This window comes from Labeo rohita, chromosome 2 (assembly GCF_022985175.1).
Source record: "Labeo rohita strain BAU-BD-2019 chromosome 2, IGBB_LRoh.1.0, whole genome shotgun sequence".
In the NCBI taxonomy this organism is placed as follows: domain Eukaryota; kingdom Metazoa; phylum Chordata; class Actinopteri; order Cypriniformes; family Cyprinidae; genus Labeo; species Labeo rohita.
In genome coordinates, this window is record NC_066870.1 from 5,396,107 (window position 1) to 5,412,308 (window position 16,202).

The 16,202-nt window shown below is 36.5% G+C and overlaps 1 protein-coding gene across 2 annotated transcripts in view; it reads right to left on the minus strand.

The window, feature by feature from the left end:
• The window catches only part of LOC127182729 (TSC22 domain family protein 2), a 24,606-nt gene extending 8,725 nt beyond the window's left edge, over positions 1-15,881 (minus strand). Inside the window, exons 1-3 of one of the 2 annotated variants that reach the window (XM_051138272.1) lie at positions 13,797-15,881; positions 4,485-4,559; positions 815-866 (exon numbers count right to left, since the gene is read on the minus strand). In XM_051138272.1, coding sequence (XP_050994229.1) covers positions 815-866; positions 4,485-4,559; positions 13,797-15,343 — 1,674 coding nt within the window. In that variant the 5' untranslated portion in view covers positions 15,344-15,881. The remainder of the gene's footprint in view (positions 1-814; positions 867-4,484; positions 4,560-13,796) is intronic. The other variant, XM_051138281.1, reaches the window with a different exon arrangement.
• Positions 15,882-16,202: the final 321 nt, after the last annotated feature.

The following is a 16,202-nucleotide window of genomic DNA, read 5'->3' on the forward strand; positions in this document are numbered from 1 at the left end:
GGGGGATTCTGTAGAGACGAGCTGAGCAAAACTCCCCATTAAAGACCAGGGCTTTTAAGGAGGTCGTCCTCCAGGAGTTAAACAGGACAGATGTGAAAATTTGCCATGAACTTGTACACTCAGTGCCAAGAAAGGTCAGAGCAGTATACTTAATGTTCTGGAGGACATATTAAGTACTAGAATATTACACATTTGCTGAATTACATATAGGGTGTACTCATTTCTGCAATCCATTATTTAAACAAAATTGGCTAATTTACTTATATTACAGGAAAAATTGGCATATATTTTGTTGTTTTTATTAAGTATATGTTTAATACATTTAAATTTTGCCACCTTTCCATGAATTATATTAGTGATCATTAAGAAATACATCTTTTACATATATTAAGAGGGGGTGTACTCATTTATGCTGTGCACTGTATATATATATATATATATATATATATATATATATATATATATACACACATATATACACACACACACACATATATATATATATATATATATATATATATATATATATATATATATATATATATATATATATATATATATATATATATATATATATAAAAAAAATTATACAGACTCATCATATATATATACACACACACACACACACATATACACATAAGTATACATATATATGTATATATGTGTATATATGTGTATATATATATATATATATATATATATATATATATATATATATATATATATATATATATATATATATATATATATATATATACACACACACACATATATTATAAGATTATAAGATTTTATAATCAAAATGAAAACTTACCATTGCTTGCTCTATTTTATTATCAATGGCAACCACACTTGCTCCAGAGGCACTACAATTGTGGGAAAAAAGGAAAAAACAAAAAACAAAACTGTGATTAGGACATTTGTAGCTTACGAATACATTACTTTCATTTTGCAGAAGTTTAAAACCTGCACATTATAGGAAAAACAACCAGCACTGTTCCTGTTACTGCTGCTTTCTCCAGACTTTCTTTGTTTATGTTATGCTGCAGCACACAAACACATACACACACACCATTTAAAATGACCTGCTGTATGTAGAAACCGGACAGTGTGTGGAGCAGCAGCACGACTACTGCAGCACATGAGACAGTCTGCTCCTTATATCAACTACTGACAGCTCTTACAGTACAGTGCTATGTGTGGGGCAGCAGCCTCCATCTGATATTCTCATACGGCTTTCTGTGCAAAGCAAGTGGAGTCTGCAGTTTACTCAGATTAGAAACAAACACAAGAAAGCAATCATGTCACTCAACACTGTGCTGCAAACTTGCACAATTAGTCACAATAAACACACAAGGTCTGTGAGACTTAAAAACAGTTACTTAAAAATAGTAAATGATGTTTATCTGAAAATGTAACGATGCAAACATGTTTCCTGTAAAGGGGTAGGGTTAGGGTTAGGGTTGGGTTAGGGGATAGACAATATCATTTAGTCAGTATAAAAAAGTTAAAGTACTAAAGTATTTCTTGAGCAGCAACATATACACTGAAGACTGAATTAATGATGCTGAAAATTCAGCTTGGCATCACAGGAATAAATTACATTTTAAAATATATTCAAATAGAAATTTTTTTAAATCACAATATTTTACTAAAGTAAATTAAATTGTCTTTTACTGTCAAATAATTCAAGGGAAAAAAATCTTAAAGTTGAAGTTGAAGGTAACCAGACCTGAGAGTATAATTTGTCTCCTCCCTAATTTTCTGTATCATTTTTGTACACGTTGCTGTTTTTCTGAACCCATCTTTTCATCCACAGCACTGAAGCAGAATTTACACACGAGACCGTGACAGCCAATGATGGCACTGATTTAGAGACACTCTGTACTTTTTCCTACAATTTACTTGCACAGGAAAAGCAGATAAGCATCAACCATAAAAGGTCCATTTAAGAGGAAATGCATTTAGTACAAAAATCACACTGACACAACTTGGGAGACTGAACTGCTCTCCAAGTTGTTGTAACGCTAACTTTCACAAGCATATCCACGTACACATGCATACGCAACTAAAGAATTAAACAGACTCATCAAGGTCAAGAAAAGTTAAAAAACGGACAACGTCACTTAAATATGAAGAGGCAGAGTGCCATCTTGCCGTTGCAGGCCACACAAATCATGTACAAAGAGTATGTGTGCTCTTCAATATCCACACAATAGTAGCAAAAGGCATCTCATCTCATCCTCCCTAATGCCATAGAGTCAAAATACTGACCAAAGAGTATTTTAAACAGAATCTTTTCACCTAAGTAAACAGTATGTTGGGGAACTTGTTCGACTGATGAATTAGATCCAGTCTTGCAACATATCCAAGACCACAGCAATTGCTGCTGATAACCTCAAGCAAATGTATTTAAAGGCAGGCTTGTCCATACAAACAAAGGATCACTTGTCTGTCTAACTCTTGTTTTTAAAAACAAGATGCATTGAGGTGAGAATGTAAGGTTGCTGTCAAGAAACCAAGCCAACTCAGAAGACAGATCACATCATAGTGACACAAAGTCACGTATCACACTATCTGACAGGATGTAGGCAAAATCAACCTGAAAAATGCGGTCAACTAGAGTGGGCCAGGATAGGCATTGAACAACTGACTAGTAAGATAAAGATCTTTAAGATCTTTGGCAGTGGTGCATTTACTTGGAGATGCTTAGGTCTAGTCAATAAGACGATTAGACCATTTACAGACTAGCCCAGACTGTGGTTGAGAAGGGGGAAAAAAAAAATAATAATAATTTTGGGTTCTGAAAGTAAAAATGCAATTAATTTTCACCATAGAGAAATTGATTTTTAACAATGAAAGCTCCAAGGTTATTAAATGATATGAGCTTTTGTTGAAGCCATCAGTTCACATTATTTTGCTTATTTTTTAAAGAATTGTTTTTAACAGTGGAATTCTTGGTTTAAATCTACATTACCCATGATTCTGCATACTCAACCAATAAGCAAGCAACCTGCATCAAAAGGGAAAAAATAACAATAATTATATATATACACTACCAGTCAAATGTTTTTGAACAGTAAGATTTTAATGTGTTTTAAAGTATCTTCTGCTCACCAAGCCTGCATTTATTTGATCCAAAATACAGCAAAAATAGAAACATTTTGAAATATTTTTATTATTTAAAATAAATGCTGTTTTAATAAAATTAAATCTTAAAATATAATTTATTCCTGTGATTTCAAAGCTGAACTTTTAGCATCATTACTCCAGTCACATGATACTTCAGAAATCATTCTAATATTCTGATTTGCTGCTCAAAAAACATTTATTATTAGCATTATTGTTGTTGTTGAAAACAGCTGAGAATTTTTTCTGATTTCTTCGATGAACAGAGAGTTTAGAAGAACAACATTTATCTGAAAGTACCCAACAGTTTTAAATATTGATGAACAGCAAATCAGCATATTAGAACGATTTCTGAAGAATCATGTGACACTGAAGACTGGAGTAATGATGCTGAAAATTTAGCTTCGATCACAGGAATAAATTATATTTTAAAATACATTCAAATAGAAAACAGTTATTTTAAATAGTAAAATATTTAAAAATGTCACTGTTTTGGCTATACTTTGGGTCAAATAAATGCAGGCTTGGTGAGCAGAAGAGACTTATTTAAAACATTAAAAATCTTTTGACTGGTAGTGTATATTATACATATTTATGCATATGTATGTGTATGTGCATGACAAAAGCTTGAAATAATTTTCCACTATTTTTGATTGTCATTCGCAATGGTTCATGGGATTGTAGTTTTTTTCCTTTTAAACCCATAGAGTACACAGTCTTGTACCTTTGTTATTTTGTCCAATTTTATCCAAACTTTTTTGTTGGCTTCAAATCAACATTGTATTTTACCTTGTAACTGTCTGGTTTTGTTCATGGCTTAAAAGTGCTTCAACAAAGACTTAAATCTGTAGCACTTTATTTTACAGTCCTGTTCTGTGTGTATATACTATACTATTATTAAAGCAATTACAATAACTGGGTAATAACTAAGTACTAACCCTGACTCCTTAACCTAACCTTAACCCATGTAGTTATTTTATTCAATACAGTATTTTCTTGGGTAAGTACACTGTAAGAAGACATACTGTAAAATAAAGTTTAACCGTTAAATATAAAATAATTCCGGAACAAATCCTGTTGAAAAAGTGGGTGTGCACTGTGGCACTCTGCCTTGCAGCTCAATACTACCAATTAATTGCATTAGTAAAAAAGCAATGTTTTTGTAACGTAAATCAATATCGCTTTGTAGCCCACATTTATTAATACAGCAATTTGCATAAGAGCATTGTGCGGTTACGTTTTCGCTGAGCTTCACTGCAAAAAGCACCGTTTAAGCCTCAAAGCCATGCCTGGCCCATGCAGCACACTTCAACCGTCATTTGTCTTCACTCCAGGGGCCGCCCCCGTTACTGTACCTATCACAGGTCATCTTTGAGTCCTTCAGCCTACTGCCAGACTGGAAGGCTTGGAAGAAAGCAGTGGAGGGATTCCTGCACTCCATCCAGCGGAAAGAGAGAAATAGAAAAGGTTACGTGAGAAATGAAAAGTACAGGCCAAAGAGGAAATCAAAGGCGTGTTTATTTGTAGTCTGCTTAGTCTGCAGTGTTTAAAACAACTAAGGGAACAGTTGAGAAAAGTATATATTCACTATATATTTGCAATGATTTTACTGATGCAAATTATGGAACATGACGGCAAAGTTTTTTAATTTGCTTTTGTGACCATTATGTTTCATACCCATGTCAGAAACAGATTTTTTACAGATATGCATTATAGCTTTTTTTTGATTACATCTCATTAAATAATATGCATATGCATGCATACATTGTCTTTATACTAAATGTATGTATATAAAAGGGATTTGTATTTGCATATACTTTCTTTTTGCTTTTCTTTTTGTTTTTATGCTGTTTAATAAAAAAAAAAAATCTGATAAAAAAAAGTGTAACAACTCCAAAATCCTGATCTGAAACCTCTCCAATGTTTTGATCTGAATCAAATGATTCGCGATTATGCACGGAAATCTCAATTTGAATCAAATGATTTGCTAATTTGCACTTCTACTGTTCTTTATTTACTACACTGACCAAAATTATAAATGCAACACTTTTTGTTTTTGCCCCCATTTTTCATGAGCTGAACTCAAAGACCTAAGACTTTTTCTATGTACACAAAAGGCCTATTTCTCTCAAATGCAGTTCGTCATCGTAACCGACTTGAGTGGGCAAATGCTCACATTCGATGGCGTCTGGCACTGGAGAGGTGTTCTCTTCATGGATGAATCCCGGTTTTCACTGTACATGGCAGATGGCAGACAGCGTGTATGGCGTTGTGTGGGTGAGCAGTTTGCTGATGTCAACGTTGTGGATCGAGTGGCCCATGGTGGCGGTGGGGTTATGGTATGGGCAGGCGTATGTTATGGACAACAAACACAGGTGCATTTTATTGATGGCATTTTGAACGCACAGAGATACTGTGACGAGATCCTGAGGCCCATTGTTGGACCTTTCATCCACGACCATCACCTCATGTTGCAGCATTATAATGCACAGCCCCATGTTGCAAGGATCTGTACACAATTCCTGGAAGCTGAAAACATCCCAGTTCTTGCATGGCCAGCATACTCACCGGACATGTCATCCATTGAGCATGTTTGGGATGCTCTGGATCGGCATATATGACAGCATGTTCCAGTTCCTGCCAATATCCAGCAACTTCGCACAGCCATTGAAGAGGAGTGGACCAACATTCCACAGGCCACAATCAACAACCTGATCAACTCTATGCAAAGGAGATGTATTGCACTGCGTGAGGCAAATGGTGGTCACACCAGATACTGACTGGTTTTTGGACCACCGCAATACAGTAAAACTGCACATTTTAGAGTGGCCTTTTTTTGTGGCCAGCCTAAGGCACACCTGTGCAATAATCATGCTGTCTAATCAGTATCTTGATATTCCACACCTGTGAGGTGGATGGATTATCTCAGCAAAGGAGAAGTGATCACTAACACAGATATAGACAGATTTGTGAACAATATTTGAGAGAAATAGGCCTTGTATGTACATAGAAAAAGTCTAAGATCTTTGAATTCAGCTCATGAAAAATGGGGGCAAAAACAAAAGTGTTGCGTTTATTTATTTTGGTCAGTGTAGTTTCGAGTTTCATCTGTTTGATAATCCTTCACGTTGTTCTGTTGTCAGGTTTACCCATTTCGCAGCAATTTCAGAAACACTGCCGCCTTCGGGTAAACTTTGGAACAGCAGCATATAAATTACCGAATTGATCAAAATAATAGCATGGAAACGTTGGAAATAAAATATATACCGGTATTTTTCCAGTACAGTTATACCGCACATCCCAAGTTCCAGATAATTTTTTATATTGCCATCACATTTAAACAAACACAGCATGTATTCTAACTTCAAAAAGTCTCATTGACATTTAAAGATATGAATTATGAGCCCAAGCATCTAAATACAGATTGGTTAGTTGCAAAAAACTGAAAAATCAAACTTGTGATAAAATCTTGGCGAGGTAGGGGACCGCAAGCGGTTTACCATTACCTCCATTTCCCCCAAATACCAGGACCTCTTCTTAAAGGAACAGCACAGAATGTACTATATCGGGATGGGAGGCAGGAGGAGACCCTCCTCTCCTCTCCTCTCCAAAGCTCTCTATATAGGAATGGGAGGGGACAGGAGTAGATTTACCGCATGTGTGAATATCTGGACTCTGAGCAAACAGCTTTTCCTAGAATTCGTGGAACACTGGCTGCACTCCGGTGGGGGCCGAGACCCCACAACCACACGTATCCAAAGGGCTCTTTTCCTCTTTACCATGCATGTAACCTCACCGGGACGGCAAGATTATATCTGGATACAATAAACACCAGAATCGCTGGTTTAGAAAGCACTCGACAGCTACTACAGTGACGTGTTGAGACAAATTTGCGTTTTCTGCAGATTCCAAATGTATGGATAATGTTACACACGAGCGAGCTGGCTAGGTTTCTAAAACCGTGAGCAAATGAAAAACACTATCAAAATAAGGTAACCAGGTTAGGGTAACTACAACAATGGGTTTCCAGCAAATATTATCATTTTATCGCTGAGGTCATAACTTCTAAGCAGATCAAAGCAAATAGATTTGTTATAAGAACATGGTTTGAACTAGAAGAATAAAGATAAAGTGTTTAACTTAGTGGGAATCATTATGCAAATAACCGAAACAAATCATAGGAAAAGTCCTTCTAACATTTAAAAGAGGCTCTGCCTGAAGGGACGCTCTAAAAGCAAAGCCTGTTTTTAATAGATTCCTAATTCGTTAATTACACAGCAATCTAAAGCACAAAGTATAGTTTAGGATTTTACACGTATACATACGGTGCATGTGATTATAAATGCATTTCATATAATACCGAAAAGTTAGACTCAGTTGGGGTATCTGTCAGATGGGACAGATCCAAATCTGATACTGTGCATGATGGTTGTTACTGTTAGGTAGGGCTGCACAATATATCCAAATATGCAGTATGGCTTAGCGCAATTGTAAAATTGTGCAGGCTGTGATTTAAATAAATAAATACATGCTTTACCGGTTTTAGGTTGAAGCACACCATTTACACATGCACTTTATGGCACAGTATTTCAGTGTCTGAGAACGGCTTGCTTCATCTACTGTGAATCGAGCCCTTGTGAGACACTGATATCCTGGGCTGCACGCGTGCTGAGCTTCACTCTGAAAATGGAAGCGCATATTTTTATTTGACGACAGCCCATTAAAATTAAAGCTCTATGATCTACTGTTCGAAAAGGAAGAAATTAAGATGAATAAATAATACTGTAATTTTACAGTCAAATAAAAATTATATTTTGCAGTATTATTACAATATATTATTTTCATTTAATAAAAATCATAATATAAATGATTATTTTTTATATCATTTTTATAAATTAAAATTCTTGTAAATTAAAATTAAAGTATCAAAGTATCAACACCCTATTTTTTTTTCCAAATTGTTTAGTACTATAAAATGATTTCTCATGCCAAAAAATGCATAATTAAATTATTTATAACTTTACTTTTTTTCCCTACTAATCTAAAATATTCAGTGCACAGGAACTCCAAAAACAAAATCACCTCACTAACTCTACAATTATTAAAATAATTTATTTTTTTTATATCACAACATTGATGTATATTGCAGAAAAAACAAAATATCAAAATGTCATTTTTTTTTTCCAATATCATGCAGCTGTACCGTTAAGTTTAAAAAATAACAACAAAAAAATAATAATATTACAAAAATGTTTTCAGAACCATATTATACCATATATATATATTTTTAAAGACGACTCTTATGCTCATCAAGGCTGCATTTATTTTATCAAAAATACAGAAAAAAACTGTAATATTGCAAAATGTTATTACAATATAAAATAATGGTTTCTATTTGAATATATTTTAAAATATAATTTATTTTTGAGATTTTGAATTTTCATCAGCCATTATTCCAGTCTTAAACATCACATGATCCTTCAGAAATCATTCTAATATGCTGAATTAATATAGAATGTTTATCTATTTTATATATTTTTATCTATGTTGGCAACAGTTGTGCTGCCAAATAAATATTTTGGAACCGTGATGCTTTTTTCAAAATTCTTTCATGAATAAAAAGTTACAGAGAACAGCATTTATTTAGCAATATAAGACTTTGCTATCACTTTTTATCAATGCAACACATCCTTGCTAAATAAAAGTAATTTCTTTCAGAAAAAGAAAGAATAAAAAGTTACTGACCGAAAACTTTTGAACAGTAGTGTATACTGTCAGAAATTATATCCATTTAAATAAATGCTGTTCTTTTAACTTTTTATTCATCAAAAAATCCTGAAAAAAGTATCAAAGGTTCCAAAAAAATATTAAGAAGCACAACTGTTTCCAACAATGATAAATAATTAGCATATTAGAATGATTTCTGAAGGATCATGTGACACTTAAGACTGGAGTAATGATGCTGAATATTCAGCTTTGATCACAGGAATAAATAAGATTAAATTACATTTGTTTTATATACAACTCAGGGTTGCAGTATCTGTATTGGACGGGAAACAGTATCGATCCATTCCAACAAAAAGTTTATTTTATGCTTCGTGTGTTGTGATGTCAGCTTAGCAACAAACTCTATTGAATCAATTAGTGCACTTCACATTAGAAGTGCTGTTTGTATGAAACAGGGGGTTCCTGCCAATGCAGAGCGTTCCAAATTAGTCACTTATGAGTGTGAAATAAATTCCACGCTTAAAAATGTAGTGTGACTGCCACTTACACAACACGAAAGAAGTGGCTTTTATTCTTAATACAAAAGTGAGATCGGAAAAACTGTGACAACACAGGACTCTACATGACAAAAGGCCTTCAGAAGTTCCCCCACAGGAAGTACCTGAAAAGTGTGTTGTGAAGACTCTGACAGCTCATGCACTGCTTTACCGCTCAAGTCAGCGGTATTACCCAGGACGGAGGTGTTGAGAGAAGCACGTTTTAAAAGAAACAGGGAAATGCTTGGCAAATACAAAGACGCTTTCAGGTATGAGAGCAACGAGAGGCATTAGAGAGAGAGAGAGAGAAAGATGGACAGATTGGATGAGAAGGTACATTCAGACCTGCGCTAGTGTTGAGAGATTGAGGCACATAAATCAATGTATGACACATGTGACTAGTAATCAACAAACAAAACTAAGCTAGTTCAGATGAAGGCTTCAAGCTAATCTTCATACTCTATAGATCAATATTACATAACTGGTGAACTGTCAAGGGATGTTATATGCCAACATACACAATCAAATCTCTAAAAAGGGCAAAAACAGAAGCGTTTACGCATTCTAACCAGCAGATGGGGCAAAATCTGATCTCATGTTGCACAATGAGCTAATTCATCTAAAACACTTTCAGATGTTTTGGGCTCATAATCCTAAGACTCAGAATGTCAAAAAACATCACATATGGGACAAAGTAATTATTAACTGTTACGCTGCAGGACTCGGACCTGGTCTATGTTGTGAATGACTGCGTGATGCAATCAGCATCTTGTTAGTTGAGCTAATTGGGTGGATTTCACACAACATGTGTATGTCTTTAAAATAAAACATTAAGTTACATTTTTAAAAGGGCTAAAGCATTAAGATGTTTGCATTGTGAGATTCTAATGGATATTAAGTACATTTCTTTCTTCCATTCTCATTATCATATCACAAAGATGTGTAAAAAAAAAAAAAAAAAAAAAAATAATTTTATATTACTGCACTGCAGCAATGTACACATTGATATATAGTTTTTTTACGCTTTAATATTTAATAAAAATACATTATATTTACACTACCAATCAAAAGTTTTAAAAACTACGAGCTTTAATGTTTTTAAAGAAGTCTCTTTTGCTCACCAGGCCTGCATTTATTTGATCCAAAGCACAGCAAAAACAGCAAAATTTTGAAATATTTTTACTATTTAAAATAAGTGTTACTAAATACATTTTAAAATGTTATTTATTCCTGTGACTTCAAAGCTGAATTTTAAGCATCATTACTCCAGTCACATGATCCTTCAGAAATCATTCTAATATTCTGATTTGCTGCTCAAAAAAACATATTATTATTATGTTGAAAACAGCTAAGTAGATTTTTTTCAGGTTTCTTTGATGAATAGAAAGTTCAGAAGAAAAGCATTTATCTGAAATAGACATTTTTTGTAACATTGTTTTTATCATCACTTTTGATCAATTTAAAGCATCCTTGCTAAATAAAACCATTAATTTTTATAACTTCTTTCCTAAAAAAAAAAAAAAAAAAAAAAATTATACCGACTCCAAGCTTTTGAAAGATATAGCGTATCATGTATCATGTTTATTTCAGATAAATGCTGATCTTTTGATCTTTCTATTCACTAAAGAATACTGAAACAATTTACTCAACTGTGTTAAATATTGATAATATTAATAATAAATGTTTCTTGAACAGTAAATCAGCATATTAGACTGATTTCTGAAGGGTCATGTGACACTGAAGACTGGAGTAATGACGCTGAAAATGTAACTTTGATCACAGAAATAAATTACATTTTAAAATATATTAAAACTGAAAACAATTATTGTAATAGTAAAAATATATCTAAATTTTACTGTTTTTGCTGTACTTTGGATCAAATAAATGCAGGCTTGGTGAGCAGAAGGGATGCTTTATTAAAAAAAAAAAAAAAAAAAAAAAAAAAAAAACATTAAAAACTTTTGACTGGTAGTGTAAATGAAATTAATATCTCCCAAAAAAGTGATATATATATATATATATATATATATATATATATACACACACACACACACACATATATATATACACACACACATTTATATTAAATTAATATAAATTATCTAAAAAAAAAAGAAAAATGCCATTTGCACCGATTAAAAATTTGTGAGGTGTACCAAAACCATATATATAAATAAATCAAACTGCACTGTGCAACAAAAGCAACAACAGTGGCTGCTAGGTGAACAATTTTTACATACTTTCATATAACTTGTGGCAGATGCATGGCATATTTCAGTAATTCCTGAACAGGAATGCCGTCTTGAGGAAATCACTCAACATGTTATCTGAACAACTGCCTGTCAGATGACCAAGGACGCTCATGCTCCTATACATAAAGAAGATGTATAATGTGAAAACTGTGCCTTTCGTTGCAGCAGTCTTAAAAGGGGTGTGATGTCTGTCTCTGTCTTCCAAAGGAGCAAAAAATAAACAAACAAATGAAAAAAAAATAAGTTTTTAACCACGTAGTGAAGCAACCTTATCTACAGAAGTAAAAGATAGGGGAATGTCTACTGTTCGCTATGCGATAGGCCTTCACTATCACAGGCCCCCCCCCTTGCGTATCAGCTACAAAAGGTGTCACCAGTGACAAGCGTCTTTACCCTGGGCCGGGAGGCTGAAGGGCACGTAGGCGGAATCGCGCTGAGATCCAGCCCTCGCGTTTACGATCACGGCCTGCTCAGCCTGACTTCTGACTAGCACCAAGTTAAAGCCACAGAGTCATCTAAAGCACTTGACAGTTCACCATTTCCTCTCGAGTATGCCAACAAGTTGATATATTGTGTACAACTTGCAACGCTGGAACCGAAAGTCAAGCATCTAAGAGGAAGCCGAGCAGCGACACTTCTCAACTGAAACTGTGTCACCAGATATGCACTGTCGCTTTTCAATTGAGAAAGCATTTTATAGTTACCGTCATTTCTGGCATGCTTGTGACATCCGGAAACAAACAAAAAGTATTTCTGTTCGCATGCTTGTTTTTAGAGTTCTGACAAGAACATAATATTACCATATCAACCATATCTTTTCTAAATTCAACCTCACTACACATTAAAAACAACTTTAAACCATGTCTTATACATTACTTTTCAAAAGTGTGGGGTCAGTAATATTTATTTACTTTATATATTTTGAAGGAAATGCATTTTTTTTTTCAGCAAGGATGCATTACAGTAATCAAAAGACATTTATGATGTTTCAAATAAATGCTGTTTTTTAGAAAAGTTAATGAAAAAGTATCATCACTTCTGCAAAAAATTGATAAATGCTTCTTGAACACCAAATCGGCATACCAGAATGATCATGTGACACTGAAAACTGGAGTAATGGTGCTGAAAATTCAGCTTTGTGTCACAGAAATAAATTATATTTTATAATATATTCAAATAGAAAAGAGTTACTTTAAATTGCAATTACATTTCATGATTTTACAGTTTTACTGTACTTTTAATCAAATGAATGCAGCATTGGTGGGCATAAAAGACTCTTTCAAGAACATTATATAAAAAAAAAAATAAAAAATAAAAAAAAAACGTACAGACCCCAAATATTTGAAAAGTGGTGTATTGTAAACTAAATAACCGACTTAATTACCAACAAATAAAAATACTACAAAACTATTCAGTTTTTGTGTAAATGAAAACAACTTGATAAAAGCATCACAAGATTTGTTATCTTACTGGTCAAAAGGTCTGGGCACACTTCATTAAATTTGTTTTTAGATCCATATATGTTTATTTAATTCTATTTGAATAGCAGGAAGCACCCTAGTAAGTAAATTAAGTAAATGAACAGAGCTGGAAACCAGATTATAAGAGGTTTAGTTTGTATAATACTTCTGTTCATTAAGTACTTCACATTATTCTATGGTTTTAATAACTTTAATGACTGAAAAAAAAAGAGAGGGTGCCCCCAAACTTTTGATTGGTAGTGAAATAGCAAGAAACGTCATGACCCTAATGAGAACAACCAAACATCCATCACATGTCACTGCATTCCTCACAAAACAACCACAGCAGGCATGCACAGAGATCTGCACATCAATGCTAAGAACCCTGCATGGAAAGTTACCAGCAAATGACTATTTTGAAAAAACAAAAAAATAAGAAAATAAAAAAAAGCTACATTTCTGACACTTTTTTCATTAAACGTTGCAAATATCAAACAATCTTACCCGAGCCTGTGTGTATGCATTAGAAAAAAACACTGTCTGGAAATAAATTAAATCAATACAAAAAAATATCAGGGCTCCCACAGCATCTGACCGAATTCAGTGATTACTAGTTATGCTTTTGTTTACATTTGTGAACATTCAGAGAGTCAAATCCCTTAAATCATTCAGAACATAAGGTGGCACCTCACCTGTCGTCCTCCCCATCGATGGCAATGGGTATCCCGAAAAGACTGTTGACAGCCGGGTTGGCCAACTGCAGGCCTTCTGTGATTAAGGGCTTCATCATGTCTTTACTGTGAACCTGTGCAGATGCATCAGACATCCTCCGACTCTCATCAGCCTGACTAAAGACGCCAGTGGCCATTCCTGGGGTGCCCAAGCCCGCTGCCGTCCCATTGCGGGGAACCTGGGACGCCTGGGTGAGTGCAGATGTATTGGGTACTGTAGTAGATCCTGGCACAGCAGTGAGCACACTTGAGACTGGCATGCCACCTACTGTGACCGGTGCCACGGGCAAGCTCTGAGTGCTTTGCGGAGCTGTCGACAAACCATGCATTACTCCTGAGGCCTGATATTGTGGCACCGGTTGCTGCTGAATGGACGCCATAGGGGCGATGCTGTTCAACAGCCCCATGGCTGGATGCTGCACCAGATTTGGTACAGATGACACCGTTTGGCTTCCTAAAGGAACACCTCCAGACATTTCTACTTGAGCCAGAACTGTGGCCGGGGTCGGAATCGGGGATGACCCCTGAGTGACGGAAAGGCTCACCCCGGGGAGAGTCTGGGTGATCGTAATCGGCATGTTACGCTGGCCGTAATCAGGCTGACTTGTTGATATCAGAGCCGGCTGGCTCTGCAGTTGATGCGACATAGGCTGGGGTTGATAAAGCAGCGGCTGCACTTGAGAAGGAGGGATGCTGGGAGACTTCTGAAGGTGGGCGCCCGGGTGTCCTCCATCGTGAGCGGGCGGATGGAGACTGTGAGAGACAGCCACAGCCGCCTGCTGCTGGGCAGACAGAGGCACTGGCTTATTACTAAAGGACTCGGGTGACCCGGACCCCGACGCGACCTGTTGCAGGGCCGCGTTGAAGCTGTGCGATTCTACATTATGAAAAGACGACCCGTCGGAACTCGCGTCGGGTGCCACCTGAGCCATTACGGACCCCACGGTGGCCCCGAGCCCACTGTCTCTATCCGCTCCGGGCTCTGTCACATTGGTGTGTCTTATGCTATCCACAGTCCTGCTCATCACAGAGCCCTCCGGGTCCTTCTCGTAAAACTCCGTACAGGTCCATCGGCCCCTCCTGAAGGGCTCTCCGGTGCCATGGTCAAGTTTTATGACCCTGAAGCGAGAACTACAGCTGGTTATGGTCGTCGCGCTTGACGAACTGGTGACTTGCGCAGGTTGATTCGTAGTATTAGAGGCCTGGACGCCCTGGTGACCCAGGTTGCGTGGAGCAAACCCGCCGTTCAGGGGGGCGGCAGTGGGCAGCTGCCCCTCTGATTCACCCACATTATTCAAAGTCTCCTCTGAGGAGCTCCTGTCACATACCTCAGGCCCATAGTCAGTCCTGGACATGTCAAATATCTCGGAGGACACGTCCTCTGTCCGGGACTCATCCGGGTCGTCCAGGCTCTCGGTGTCGTCGGTCGCGCTGTTGGCCGCGACTTGAGCCTGAGTCACACTCGTGATCTGAAAGCAACTCTTCTTCTTGGCCGGCATCTTAGACATGCTTAACAGCTTTTGATGACACCAAGACCGCTTAAAGACGCTGCTGACTTCACAAAACAGCAAATTGTTGAACAGATATCACAGTTTTCCGCGCTGATCGTGCGTCATCCGTCTTCCTCTTCTCTCCTGTTGCATTTTCGACGCATAAACAACGGACGAAAACAACCTCCACTAGCGGTGTATGCAAGATGACGTGTCGATTATTAATTTCTCCTCATATGCTGGTGATCTGAGCTCGGTAAGGGCGGTGTGTGTGTGTAAGGCCGCTGTCGTAGATTCAGCTGCGTTCACTCCCCCTGCTGCCTCTCACTTCTCTACCTACATATAAGTATCAAACACATCCTGAACGAGCGCTTTTAAACACCGCCTGATCCGCCACTACACTCGGCGACTAAATTCGGCCGTACTATCGAAACGACTACGAAAGCGGTTTGAAATTAAAGTTTGTAGCTAACTAACTAGCACACTTCGGAAACAGAAAATCTAAAATTTCACCTCCCGACAAGATGGCTATATAAATTCGCGGTGCATGCTGGGAAACGAGCGCAACAGGCATGGCGCGCAAAACGGATGGCGAATACGGCTTCCTACGGTCAAACTAGTGCATTTGCGTAAGTTCATTTTCCATTTCGTTTTCAATACACGCATATTAAAACGAGAAAATAACGGGTGACTATGTCGGAATGGTGAATTTTATCATAAAACGTGTTCGTTTAGCGCTGTACAAAAGATGTGAGCATAACCAAAATGATGGGGAGGCCATATCGAATCCCTATTTTTATTCATTTTTTTTATAAGTATTATTCAGAGTAAGTTTATTTCCGAAAATCTGTTTCAGTCGCCCACTTAAAAGAGTCTG